General features: G+C 44.8%; 1 protein-coding gene across 3 annotated transcripts in view; it reads right to left on the reverse strand.

The window, feature by feature from the left end:
• LOC148149155 (uncharacterized) overlaps positions 1-14,825 on the reverse strand; it is a 150,183-nt gene that overhangs the window by 74,195 nt on the left and 61,163 nt on the right. For all 3 annotated transcript variants that reach the window (XM_087990729.1, XM_087990728.1, XM_087990727.1), the window contains exon 3: positions 2,856-2,923. In XM_087990729.1, the coding sequence (XP_087846855.1) occupies positions 2,856-2,923 (68 nt within the window). The remainder of the gene's footprint in view (positions 1-2,855; positions 2,924-14,825) is intronic.

Raw genomic sequence — 14,825 nt, forward strand, 5'->3', positions numbered from 1 at the left:
CATGTCCTTCCAAGCCCTTCTTATTCATATTCCTATCCAGATGCCTTTTAAAGTTGTAATGGTACCAGCCTCCACCACTTCCTATGCACCAAACCTTCAATCATAGAATCCCTACAGTGTGGAATCAGGCCATTCGGCCATTGAATTTACACCAACCCTCCAAAGAGCATCTCAACCAGACCCACTCTCCTATCCTTTCCCTGTAACTTTGCATATCCCATAGCTAACACATCTAGCTTGCAAATACGGGCAATTTAGCATGACCAATCCATGTAAACCGCACATCGTTGGAATGTGGGATGAAACCAGAATACCCAGAGGAAATCCACACTGACACTGGGAGAATATGCAATCTCCACATGGACAGTCATCCGAGGGTGAAATTGAACCAGGTCCCTGGCACTTTAAGGCAGCAGTGCGAACCAGTGAGCAACTAACCACAGTGCTGCCCAAACGATCATATTCTTGTTAAGTCCATGTCTACCTTATTTTAATGAGTTAACAAATGTGTTATAAACTTTGTAACAATGATAGTAACCGCGTATTTGAGAATACAGTAAAGGAATTAAAATCCCATGTGCTGTTTTTAAGAAGTCCAATCCAGCTAGAGAGTTGAAAGGGAAAATGATCAGGCTGTAGAAATGGATAGCAATTGTCAGGTGCAAAGTGGAGGGTGGTGTGTCAGGATTTGTCAACTACGAAAGAGGGTAGAGCATGGGAGCAGCATTGTACCAGCCTCCACCACTTCCTAAGAATCAATCCTTCAATCACAGAATCCCTACAGTGTGGAATCAGGCCATTTCGCCATTGAATCCACACCAACCCTCCAAAGAGCATCTCAACCAGACCCACTCTCCTATCCTTTCCCTGTAACTCTGCATATCCCATGGCTAACACACCTAGCTTGCAAATCCTGGACTACTGGCAATTTAGCATGGCCGATCCACGTAAACCACACTTCTTTGGAATGTGGGAGGAAACCAGAATACCCAGAGGAAATCCACACTGACACTGGCAGAATATGCAATTTCTACATAGACAGTCATCCGAGGGTGAAATTGAACCCAGGTCTCTGGCACTTTAAGGCAGCAGTGCGAGCCACTGAGCCACTAACCACAGTGCTACCCAAATGAACATATTCTTGTTAAGTCCATGTCTACCTTATTTTAATGAGTTAACAAATGTGTTAAAAATTTGGTAACAATAATAGGAACAGCATATTAGAGAATACAGCAAAGGAATTAAAATCCCATGTGCTATTTTTAAGAAGTCCAATCCAGCTACAGAGTTAAAAGGGAAAATAATCAGGCTGTGGAAATGGATAGCAATTGTCAGGTGCAAAGTTGGTGGGTGGTGTGTCAGGATTTGGAATTACAGTTGTCAACTATTAAAGAGGGTAGAGCATGGGAGCAGCATTGGTGGGGGGAAGAGAGTTAGTGACAATAATGAGGTGGTAGTGGGATATCAACAGAGATGTATGTGTTAGTGAGGGAAGTAGGAAGAGAAGATTATCTGTCTTGGACTAATACCAAAAACCAAAATTATTCCCAGAAATAAATACAGTGTCTACATCAAGGAGTTTAACTCGCACATTCATAGTAAAAAATAATCCATATTATCTCGGAAGAGTGGAAAGATACCTTCATATTATGGATACAAGGATCTTGAGCTGAGCTGTTAGAGAATGAAGCAGTCCTGTTGCTCACACCTCTGTACTCTAGTGGGGTGTTTCTACTAAAACATACACTGTCAATGAAGGCGATGAAAGATTTATTACCTCTAAAAACTTTAAATGAGGGCCTTTGAGGTGAAAAAAAATTCTGATCTTTCCATATGCCAGAATTATCACTAGGGGGTCCCAGTAACAACCACATAACCCAAAGATATTAGTTCAACCCCCATGCCTTTGCCAGCTATTTTTATAACTGCATTCTAATTATGAACTGTTAGTTGCTTTCTCTTCTTTCTTCCTTTTATTATTCTTTTGCCTAATGACTAATGAAATCCCCCTACATTTTAATTGCCAATAAAGCCGTCCAGAAGAATAAGTCCACACTGGAGCATTGCGATGGAAACATTTAGTAGAGTTTATCTTTTTAATAAAATTTGGAAATTATTAAGCAGATCCCTCTGCCAAAACCAAATACCAGTGACTGAAAAGTACAAATTCTGCCTTTTGTTATGAAGAGAAGAATGAATGTTTTTGCTCCCAATAGACACCCTCCCTTTCCCTCCAGCTCAGTTCAAAGCAGCTCCTTTTATTGATAACACCAGATGGTCATGAACTGGTATCAAAAACATTGCAATGCAAATTCCAGCAGAAGCCCACGCAGTTCATGGTAGGTCACATGAAAAATAAGGAGATCAAATGGGGGTTATCTTAATGGCCAAGAGTGTAATGAGATATTCAAATCAACGACAGAATTACTAGAGTGCTAATGCAAACCCTAAATCCTTCCCCTCCCTTGGGAGAACAAACACATTATCATAAAGATCCGAACGTTTGGAAAACTACAACTGTGATTATTATGTGCATTAATTATTGATGACTACACTATACCAGTGAATTTTTTCTCCTCACCCCTCAGTTGGATATATGTTGATACCTTAATCTTGTTGTATTATGTAGTTTCCTTGGATGATCTGCATTGGTGTTTTAAAAATAAGTTAACACTTGTAAAAAGTAATTGACTTTTGATAGGTTGACATATATTTGGTATGAAGTAAATATTGTAGAATAATTTAACAGCATTTTCATGTCATGTTGGGGATATTGAAGCTTTTATAAATTGACAAACTAAAGTGAAATGAATACTCATCTTATATTTATTTGATAAAAAATAGAGAGGACCTACCTTTTCAAATTCTCTTAGTGTATGTGTCTGCAGTGGGAGTCCAGACTCCTTTGTATCTCTCAGAAGAGCTGATAGAGAAAAAGATATTTGTAGCTGAAATAAAGCATTATATGAGGATGTGTCTGAGCTACAAAACAAAATAGTAGTATCTACAGGAAGATATTACTTTGCTATAATACAAACTCAATCTGAACATTACTGTATGCAGGAATATACCAAATCATCACAATATAGGGAAGCATGTTATTAAATTGGAAAGGGTGCAAAAATGATTTACAAGGATGTTACTGAGACTAGAAGATTTGCGTTATAAGGAGAGGCTGGAGAGGCTGGGACTTTGTTCCTGGAGTGTAGGAGACTGAGGGGTGATGTTATAGAGGATTATAAAATCATGAGGGGCATAGATAAGCTGAATTGCTGAGGTCATTTCCCCAGAGTAGGGGAGTCAAAAGCTAGAGGGCATTGGTTTAATATGAGAGGGGAAAACTTTAAAAGGATCCTGTGGGGCAACATTTTCACACAGAGGATAGTGCATATATAGAATGAACTGTCAGAGAAAGTGGTAGAGGCAGGTACAACAACAACATTTAGAAGACATTTGGACAGGTACATGGACAGGAAAGTTTTAGAGAGATGTGGACCAAGCACAATCAAATGGGACTAGATCAGTTTAGAAAACCTTGCTAGCATGGATGAGTTGAGCCAAAGGGCCTGTTTCCATGCTGTGTGACTCTGTGACAACACTGCGACCAACAACACTATATAACACACCACGAAATACTACTATAGTGTTCAGAAATATAATATCATTACAGAGATTTTCAGGTAGATTTTCAACTTACTGTCCAGGTTTAAAACTATGTTTAGTACTCTAGCTGTGGCCTAATTTTATATACAGTTACTACTACTACTGATTGCAGTAGTTATGATCAGTAACTTTGTAGATGACATGAAAATTGGTGGTGTGGTAAACAGGATGAAAGAAAACCTTAGACCAAAGGGCGATATAGCTTGGCCAGTCAGATAGGCTGAACAGTGGCAAATGGAATTTCAGCCTGAAAAGTCTGAGGATGTGCATTCTAGGATAGCCAACAAAGGAGGACACGTTGAATTGTTGGACCATACAGAGGTTCAGAGGTACCTTGGTGCGTTTGTCCATAAATCCTTGAAGGCATCAAACAATTGATAAAGTGGTTAAGAAGGCATTTGCCTTTATTAATCAAAGCACTGAATACAAGAGCACAGATATTACATTGGAGATGTATGTTACTTTAGTTAGGCCACAGCTGGATTACTGTGTGCACTGCTGGTCGCCACTCTATAGGAAAAAATATAGTTCCAGGCGAGACAGTAAAAAGGAACATCACCAGGATGTTGCCTGGGCTGGACTGATTCATCTATGAAGACAGACTGGGGTAATTTTCCTTAGGGCAGAGAAGACTGACAAACTTAACATTCGCCTGTACCTGTGTTTTTGTTTTTGCCGCTGTTACCATTTACTTATTTATGCTACTGAACTGTGTGATCTCCCTGTATTGCTAGCAAGTCGAAACTTTTCACTGTGCCTTGATACACGTGACAATAAATTCAATTCAATTCAATTCAACTGAGGGGGAAATCTGATTGAAGCACACAAAATTCTGAATAATATATGCAGGGTTGATAGGGAGAAGCATCTCCCTTTAGAGAAGAGGTCAGTAATTAGGTGGCACAGCTTTAAGCTAAGGAGCAGGAAGGTTAGTGGGAGTTTGAGGAAAAAGATTTTCACCCAGACGGTTGTAGGTATCTGGAACTCAAAGGTAGGACCTCCTCAAGACACTTAAGAACTAACTATATGAATTTGAGACACCATAGCTTACAATGCTATGGGCCAGGTACTGGAAAATGGAATTAGAATAGATGGCTGTTTGATGATCAGCATGAACACAATGGGCCGAAGGGCTTTTTTATGTGCTGTAAAAGCTATATGACATTGATGGATAGGCTATCTGCCATAGAAATGTGTCAATCTCTACTTCCACAATGGAAATGAAAATCAAGAGATATCTATAATGACAGCCAATCTACAACAGCAGTTTACATCATTACAATAAACTGAAACCTATGCCACTCTGTCTGCATCATGAGGTTTGGTGACACTGACAAGGTATATTTATTTGCATAGTCAAGATTAGAATGGTGCGGGAAAGGCACAGCCAGTCAGGCAGCATCCGAGGAACAGGAAAATTGACGTTTCAAGCAAAAGCCCTTCATCAGGAATTCCTGATGAAAGGCTTTTGCTTGAAACGTCGATTTTCCTGCTCCTCGGATGCTGCCTGACCAGCTGTGCTTTTCAGTACCGCTCTAATCTTGACTCTGATCTCCAGCATCTGCATTCCTCACTTTCGCCTTATTTATTTGCATACCTTACTGACTTGAAGGCATTAATGCTGAGGTACATAGATTGCAATTGAACTCACAATAAGCCAAACCAGTTTAGGGGCAGCAAGGCCCGGTCTTGTAAACATTAGTGAAGTAACTGGAGCTTTTATAACAATTTAATAATTTTCATGGCTATCTGGAAAAGGACACTTGTACATAGTATAGTGGCTTCCTGTGGTCATGTAATCTCAGGCTCTGCTATAACTTGTTTTCATTTCACTTTGTAACAGCCATTATAACATATTACTTGAAACATAGACCTGGACATTGCGAGGATGGCAATCATAGTCTCATATTTTTTTCTGATTATATCAATGTTGCATTTCTAGCCAATAATGATGAAGTTGGTTCCTTCAGAAATGCAGAGTGTAACTGGGATCAACACAGAACCCCCACAGTGTAGTATCATTTGGGGAAATTAAACCGCATCCTCTTTTGCAGCAGTCAGTAACTGTATTCTGAGAATTAAATGCCTGGCGGCATAGCCAGACACTGACAGCTTCTGTGAAAGGGTAAACATGTCAGATAAGTGTGGGGTTAGGGTGGCAGGTAATTAGGGGTTAGGATACCAGGTGAGTAAAATGCCACTGAAGTAATGAAGTGCTTAGTGTAGGGATTGGTATACTGGTGTTGGCAGTGGCTGGGTGGGAAATGTAGTTGGGGATGGCAGTAGCCAAGGGACAGGGTTGGTCTCAGAGCTGAGGTTGGGGGGCGTGGGAGGTTTCAGGGTAAGTGGGCAAAGGGTTGCTGTGGCCAGTGGGTGAGAGGTTGTTGAAGCCAGTTGACAAGGTGCTTGTCAGTAGTGGAAGGAAATATCAGATCATGGGAGATCAGGCAAGTGACAGTTGCAGTCTGGATGGGAAGAGGTCAAAGGGCTGTGTCAAATGTCTTAATAGAGACCAGTGGCAGAGTGGGAGTCATGTGTCAGGTCCCAGGGATTCAGGCTGGTAGGGACAGGGCCAGCAATGGTTGTCCTAAGGTGGGTTGCAGTTGGGTCCATGGAGTTTAAGGAGTTGGGGAGGTATAGTTGGGAAGAATGGTAATTTGGGACTATCACCTTAATCATACCAGATGCTGGGGAATTGACTATCAGAAACTTTAATTTCTTGGACAATTCCCACCGAGTTGACTACATCTGTGATTCTACTGAGTCTGATATAAAACTCTAGTCTGCACTGCTCCAACGACTAACTGGCCATCTGGCACATTATGGCAGAAGTGCGAAGGTGAGATTGTGTGAATTGTCAGAGTCTTAATAGAACCAGCTAACAACCAAGGAAGACCTGAAACCACAATTTGCAACTTGAAAGTGCTGGCTGATTCAGAGTGGTAGCGATTTTTCCATTCCTTGTTACAATGGAAATTAATGGGGACATGAGGCAGAACTGGAATTTGTTCCAGTCCCTTTGGCAAAACTACATAATTTTTTTTTTAAACTGAGAAATTAAGAGTTGCAACCCAGCATTCAATGTTCAGGAAAACATGCTACAAGCTATAGTGTACCCTGGACCTCACAGAGGAGCAGAAAAGCAGACTGAGGAATTTCTAAAGACTTTAAAGACATCCTTTGAATGGTATATTAATGTTACTTACGGACAACACATATTCAACATCAGAGCCCATGGGCAAGAGGAAGACTATTGTTCAGTGTGCTATGACACTGGCAAACTTAGCTAAACATTGTGAATTTGGACAACTGTAGGAAGATCTCATCAGATATTAACTTAGGCATAAAAGATGCTACGTGACAGCATGTCTACTGAGAGAGAAGAAATGTGTTCTCAAGAAAGCTACCAACTTGTGCAGGATCTCTGAAGTTGACAAATATTAATCAAAGAATATTATTGGTCAAAAAGATGTGGCATTTATTTTGGGAGACTGTCCAAACCAAACAAGCATATTTGAAAACAGGAAAGAAAAGGGCCAGCAGAAAGAACATGGACTAAGAAAAATATGTAAATATTGTGCATGACACTGTACAAGTGCAAGAAAGCATGTTCAACATGCTCTAATAGCAAGAAGCAGAAAGAATTTGCATGCAAATATGTACCTAGAAAGAAGCAAATTAACCTTTAGATATAGCTGCCTACTGAAATGTCAGATGATGATTCTGATTAATCACTTTACAGGTACAGTATATAGGTTTCTGCCTGTTAGAATGATAATTGCAAAGGAGAGCATCAAGTGATTGTGAAGTGTCAAATAGACACCAGTGCCTAGTGCAAAGTGGCTCAAGTCAGTGACCCAAATACAAAGTCCACAAAGGTAAGGCTGAGGCTATATACAGGAATAATACTCACAAATGAAGGACGGATGAAGCAGAGAATGCAATAAAATGGGAATAATTAGGATTGGAAGTTCCAGATTATACATGCTAAGTAAAATCCACTCATCACAGCTAAAGCAAGTCTGAACATGGAACCATCAACTAATATGAGGCACAAAGTTATTAACAGCTGAATAGATTCTCGCATAATTAAAAATATGTTCCTATTGTCTTGAATGTCTTCCTTGTGAACATCATCTTGAGAGTCTGAGATGGACTCAGCAACTGTCAAAGAGGGTTCAACTGTCCTCAAGTCCTGACTGAAAGACAAGTTCGAGGAACCAGCAGCCCCACTGATGAAAGAGGCCGTAAACATTTAAATAAAGACAAGACTGCCAAGAAATCATCTTTTCAGGAGCTGGCAACTGATAATAAACAACTGAGAGCAGAAGTGTCAGTAATCGTAAAACAGCAGAATAAAAAGCATGATGAGGAAAATGAAGGAAAGAAGAAGATAATGGAATTGAAGATACTTGAAGTTAAGTGCATAGATAATGTACTGACAGGAAAAAGAAATTCCTTGGATTCTGGCAAGATGGGGGTTGTGGCAGAGGTGCAGTAACCATAGGATGTGAAAGAAATGCAATAATTGGATGATTCATGAACTGTTTAGCAAAACTCTCACCAAATTTGTCATTACAGTGTGAACCTCTATACAAGGTCATTGCTACGAGTGGACAGTGGTACTGGGACACAGAATAAGAAGCAGCTTGCATGCAAATCAAAATATCAGCAACAACTCAATATAATCTGGAAGTCATTAATCCAGCAGAGATACTGAATTTGAAAGACAAGCATCTTGCTCTGATCAAAATTCACCGCAGGAATGATATTCCCCAGGAAAGGAATATCACCCCGAGATGGAGCAGATACCAGAGAAACTAACAACAACAACAACTTGTATGCATGTTATTAAAAGACCTGAATGCCTTAGAGACAGTGGATGAAATGCACATGCAGCATTTGGTGAAAATAGAACAGACTAGAACTATCATAGTTTAGTTCATGAAAAATAAATATTGTTGTGCTTATGTATACTGGGTATCCAGGATAACTAGTAATTGTAAATGATAGTGTGTGTGAACATTTTATGGAAAAGGGAATGTTTGGAGAAATGCATTTGTACATAGTGGACTAAAAGACTTGCACAGTCATGACCTCTACCTCTACTGTAATTTGCTTTCGTTTTAGTATGTAACAGCCATTTAAACACATTACTTGAAATAATTGTAATTTTTAACTAGTGTGAAGCCACAGGTTGGATGGACAGAATTCAATTTCCAGAAGTGTCTTGTTGGGATTTGAGCCTACAATGTCTGGGCCAGATAGTGGCTTTGGTACCATGCCCCAGGGTTCCAATCCATGTTAAATTGTTGAGTGGGAGTTAGGATCAAAAACAGTCAACTCCTACTCAAATATACTCGGCTTTGTATATCTTAAACACCATACACACAACAAAGTAAACTACATTTAATGATGTCTCCTCTAAGCTGAGCAGCTGCGCAGCCACTCTAAGGTTCCTTGGAGTTCTACGCACACCAATTGATGTGATGACAGATTGACTTATGGAAGTTGATTCCTTGCTTGGACCTCAGAGGTCCACACACTGAAAAGAAAAATTACAGGGAGTATTGTTTATAAAACAAAATTAATGAATCTGAACCCAAGTGAATGAGACTTGACAAGTTTGTCTTCGAGCACACTGAAATAGTATGCAGCAAACTGTTACCTGAAGTAAGTCTGTACAGGTTACTGAAATGAAAGACACAGTAACCTTATCAAACACAACATTAATCACCATGTTCTTTATATGTTCATGAAATACGTCCTTATAACATCAATACTAATAAAATAACAGATTATCACATTTAAGAAATTTAATGTAAAAATATGGTGGCACAATGTTATGAGTCAGCAGCGTGATTTACACTTAGCCTGATTTTAATTTCTTTTCATTTTATGTCAAGAAAAAAGGTGACGACTAGATATTGGGTGATAAATAATTATCATGCTGGCAGCATGCCTATCCAAAAATACAATGGCTATCAAATTCTGACTGCCCGTTTTGCATAACCATCCAAGCTGAATCTCTCCTCTATCATGTCCAGATGGATGGTTGTCCAAAAGCAGTGCCTTGGATCAATTGCACATGAGTCCTAGGACTTCTCAGTGTTGGGTGGTTAGCTACTCGTTACACAAGTTGAGTCTGACTTGGATTCTGGATTCTCAACATCTCACAGATTAAATGGCATCATGCCTACCTGATGTAATATACATGGTTCTCAGCATGCAACAGAACCTATAATTTGCTGTGAACCCAGCTGATAATACTTGACAAGTCAGATCTCAAAGTGATTCTGGATTAGTGGTGCTGGAAGAGTACAGCAGTTCAGGCAGCATTCGAGGAGCTGTAAAATCGAGGTTTCGGGCAAAAGCCCTTCATCAGGAATAAAGGCAGAGAGCCTGAAGTGTGGAGAGATAAGCTAGAGGAGGGTGGGGGTGGGGGTGGGGAGAAAGTAGCACGGAGAACAATAGGTGAGTGGGGGAGGGGATGAAGGTGATAGGTCGGGGGGAGAGGGTGTAGTGGATAGGTGGAAAAGAAGATAGGCAGGTAGGACAAGTCATGGGGACAGTGCTGAGCTGGAAGTTTGGAACGAGGGTGAAGTAGGGGAAGGGGAAATGAGGAAACTGTTGAAGTCCACATTGATGCCCTGGGGTTGAAGTGTTCCGAGGCGGAAGATGAGGCGTTCTTTCTCCAGGCGTCTGGTGGTGAGGGAGCGGCAGTGAAGTAGGCCCAGGACCTCCACGTCCTCGGCAGAGTGGGAGGGGGAGTTGAAATGTTGGTCCACAGGGCAGTGTGGTTGATTGGTGTGGGTGTCCCGGAGATGTTCCCGAAAGAGCTTTGCTAGGAGACGTCCAGTCTCCCCAATGTAGAGGAGACCGCATCGGGAGCAACGGATACAATACATGATATTGGTGGATGTGCAGGTAAAATTTTGATGGATGTGGAAGGCTCCTTTAGGGCCTTGGATGGAGGTGAGGGAGGTGGTGTGGGCGCAGGTTTTGCAATTCCTGCGGTGGCAGGGGAAGGTGCCAGGATGGGAGGGTGGGTTGTAGGGGGGCGTGGACCTGACCAGGTAGTCATGAAGGAATGGTCTTTGCAGAAGGTGGAAAGTGGGGGGGGGGGGGGGGGGGGGGGGGAGGGGAGGGAAATATATCCCTGGTGGTGGGGTCTTTTTGGAGGTGGCGGAAATGTCGGCGGATGATTTGGTTTGGTTTATGCGAAGGTTGGGTAGGGTGGAAGGTGAGCACTAGGGGTGTTCTGTTCTTGTTACGGTTGGAGGGGTGGGGTCTGAGGGCGGAGGTGCGGGATGTGGACGAGATGCGTTGGAGGGCATCATTAACCACGTGGGAAAGGAAACTGCGGTCTCTAAAGACGGAGCCATCTGGTGTGTTCTGTGGTGGAACTGGTCCTTCTGGGAGCAGATACGCGGAGGCGAGGAATTGGGAATACGGGATGGCATTTTTGCAAGAGGTAGGGTGGGAAGAGGTGTAATCCAGGTAGCTGCAGGAGTCGATGGGTTTGTAAAAAATGTCAGTGTCAAGTCGGTCGTCATTAATGGAGAAGGAGACGTCCAGGAAGGGGAGGGAGGTGTCAGAGATGGTCCAGGTAAGGTTAAGGTCAGGGTGGAATGTGTTGGTGAAGTTGATGAATGGCTCAACCTCCTCGCGGGAGCACGAGGTGGCGCCAATGCAGTCATCAATGTAGCAGAGGAAGAGGTGGGGAGTGGTGCCGGTGTAATTACGGAAGATCAACTGTTCTACGTAGCCAACAAAGAGACAGGCATAGCTGGCTCTCATACGTGTGCCATGGCTACCCCTTTGTTCTGGAGGAAGTGGGAGGATTCGAAGGAGAAATTGTTAAGGGTAAGGGACCAGTTCGGCCAAACGAATGAAAGTGTCGGTGGAAGGGTACTATTGGGGACGTACGGAGAGGAAAAATCGGAGGGCTTGGAGGCCCTGATCATGGCGGATGGAGGTGTAGAGGGATTGGATATCCATGGTGAAGATGAGGCGTTGGGGGCCGGGAAAACAGAAGTCTTGGGGGAGGTGGAGTGCGTGGGTGGTGTCTCAAACGTATGTGGGGAGTTCCTGGACTAGGGGGGATAGGACAGTGTCGAGGTAGGTAGAGTTCAGTGGGGCAGGAGCATGCTGAGACAGGGTGGTCAGGCTTGTGGATCTTGGGAAGGAGGTAGAACCGGGCAGTTTGGGGTTCCCGGACTATGAGGTTGGAAGCTGTGGGTGGGGGATCTTCTGAGGTGATGAGGTTCTGTATGGTCTGGGAGATGATGGTTTGGTGATGGGGGTGGGGTCATGGTCGAGGGGGCGGTAGGAAGAGGTGTCCTCGAGTTGGCGTTTGGCTTCAGCGGTGTAGAGGTCAGTGCGCCAGACTACCACTGCGCCCCCTTTACCTGCTGGCTTGATGGTGAGGTTGGGATTGGAGCAGAGGGATTGGAGGGCTGCGTGTTTTGAGGGTGAGAGGTTGGAGTGGGGGAGGGGGTAGACAGGTTGAGGTGGGAGAATTCATACTCTCAACCTACATCCTCAGGAGAATTCATACTCTCAACAAACAGTATTTCAACTCCATCTCAAACATCAAAAACTGTAAGTACAACAAACTTTTATCTACCCACCTCCATAACCAGCGCTCCTCAAACATTCCAGAAGATCCCCCCGGCCTCTGGAACCGCTTGGATGCCATTAGCCATTCGGCTGGTGCAGCTGCCACCTCCACGCTGATTGATGATGCCACTTCCCCCCCTCATCATGGCCACTCCCACAACCACTTCCGGCCCTCACAATTCCTCATGCATTACACGTGACATCACTTCCGCCCCTCACATCATCGCTGATCTCACATGCTCAGTGACTTCCACCACGCCTACTGCCGTGTCTGCCACCACTTCCGCCCCCACCAATGCCACTCACCTGCATTCTGCTGACACGGCCCCCAGAACCCTGAGGGGAACACCACCCCTGCTCATGACTCCACCGCCATTCCCCACACCATCACACCTACTCCAGTTACTAGCTCTGCCCCCACTCCCAGCTCCACACCCACACCAGGTCCCAGCTCCCAGCCCTGCCGAGTTTTCACCATCTCTCCAGACCATCCCCTCACTGAGGACGAACGATCAGTCCTCAGCAAAGGACTCACCTTCATCCCCCTCCATCCACGCAGCAATGAATCTAATAGACACAGTGACGTTGAACACTTTATCCGCCGCCTCCGCATCCGCGCTTACTTTCACAATCAGGACTCCCGCCCATCTTCCGAGGACCCTTCGCTCACTTCCAACACACTGCATTCAACTGGACACCGCGCGCTGGCCTATTACCTGCCCTCCACCTTTTCATTTCCAACTGCCGCCGGGACATTAACCACCTCAACCTGTCTACCCTCCTCCCCCACTCCAACCTCTCACCCTCAAAATGCGCAGCCCTCCAATCCCTCTGCTCCAATCCCAACCTCACCATCAAGCCAGCAAATAAAGGGGGCGCAGTGGTAGTCTGGCGCACTGACCTCTACACCGCTGAAGCCAAACGCCATCTTGAGGACACCTCTTCCTACCGTCCCCTCAACCATGACCCCAACCCCCCTCACCAAACCATCATCTCCCAGACCATACAGAACCTCATCACCTCAGGAGATCTCCCACCCACAGCTTCCAACCTCATAGTCTGGGAACCCCACACTGCCCGGTTCTACCTCCTTCCCAAGATCCACAAGCCTGACCACGCTGGCCGACCCATTGTCTCAGCATGCTCCTGCCCCACTGAACTCATCTCTACCTACCTCGACACTGTCCTATCCCCCTTAGTCCAGGAACTTCCCACATACGCTCGAGACACCACCCACGCCCTCCACCTCCTCAAAGACTTCCGTTTCCCCGGCCCCCAACGCCTCATCTTCACTATGGATATCCAATCCCTCTACACCTCCATTCGCCATGACCAGGGTCTCCAAGCCCTCCGTTTTTTCCTCTCCCGACGTCCCCAACAGTACCCTTCCACTGACACTCTCATTCGTTTGGCCGAACTGGTCCTCACCCTTAACAATTTCTCCTTCAAATCCTCCTACTTCCTCCAGACCAAAGGGGTAGCCATGGGCTATGCCTGTCTCTTGTTGGCTACGTAGAACAGTCGATCTTCCTTAAGTACACGGGCACCACTCCCCACCTCTTCCTCCGCTACATTGATGACTGCATGGTGCCATCTCGTGCTCCCGCGAGGAAGTTGAGCAATTTCACCAACGCATTCCACCCTGACCTTAAATTTACCTGGACCATCTCTGACACCTCCCTCCCATTCCTGGACCTCTCCATCTCCATTAATGACAACCGACTTGACACTGACATTTTTTACAAACCCATCGACTCCCACAGCTACCTGGATTACACCTCTTCCCACCCTACCTCTTGCAAAAATGCCATCCCGTATTCCCAATTCCTCCGCCTCCGCGTATCTGCTCCCAGAAGGACCAGTTCCACCACAGAACACACCAGATGGCCTCCTTCTTTAGAGACCACAATTTCCCTTCCCACGTGGTTAATGATGCCCTCCAACGCATCTCGTCCACATCCCGCACCTCCGCCCTCAGACCCCACCCCTCCAACCGTAACAAGGACAGAACGCCCCTGGTGCTCACCTTCCACCCTACCAACCTTCGCATAAACCAAATCATCCGCCGACATTTCCGCCACCTCCAAAGAGACCCCACCACCAGGGATATATTTTCCTCCCCACCCCTTTCCGCCTTCTGCAGAGACCGCTCTGTGTGTGACTACCTGGTCAGGTCCACGCTCCCCCTATAACCCACCCTCCCATCCTGGCACCTTCCCCTGCCACCGCAGGAATTGCAAAACCTGCGCCCACACCTCCTCCCTCACCTCCATCAAAGGCCCTAAAGGAGCCTTCCACATCCATCAAAGTTTTACCTGCACATGATATTAGCGCTTTAGGGAACATCTCCGGGACACCCGCACCAATCAACCACACCGCCCTGTGGCCCAACATTTCAATTCCCCCTTCCACTCTGCCGGGGACATGGAGGTCCTGGGCCTCCTTCACCACCGCTGCCTCACCACCAGACACCTGGACGAAGAACACCTCATCTTCCGCCTCAGAACACTTCAACTCCAGGGCATCAATGTGGACTTCAA

The sequence above is a fragment of the Chiloscyllium plagiosum genome, unplaced genomic scaffold, assembly GCF_037043375.1.
Source record: "Chiloscyllium plagiosum isolate Xiang-an unplaced genomic scaffold, Cpla_swu_hap1 HiC_scaffold_9, whole genome shotgun sequence".
Lineage (NCBI taxonomy): Eukaryota > Metazoa > Chordata > Chondrichthyes > Orectolobiformes > Hemiscylliidae > Chiloscyllium > Chiloscyllium plagiosum.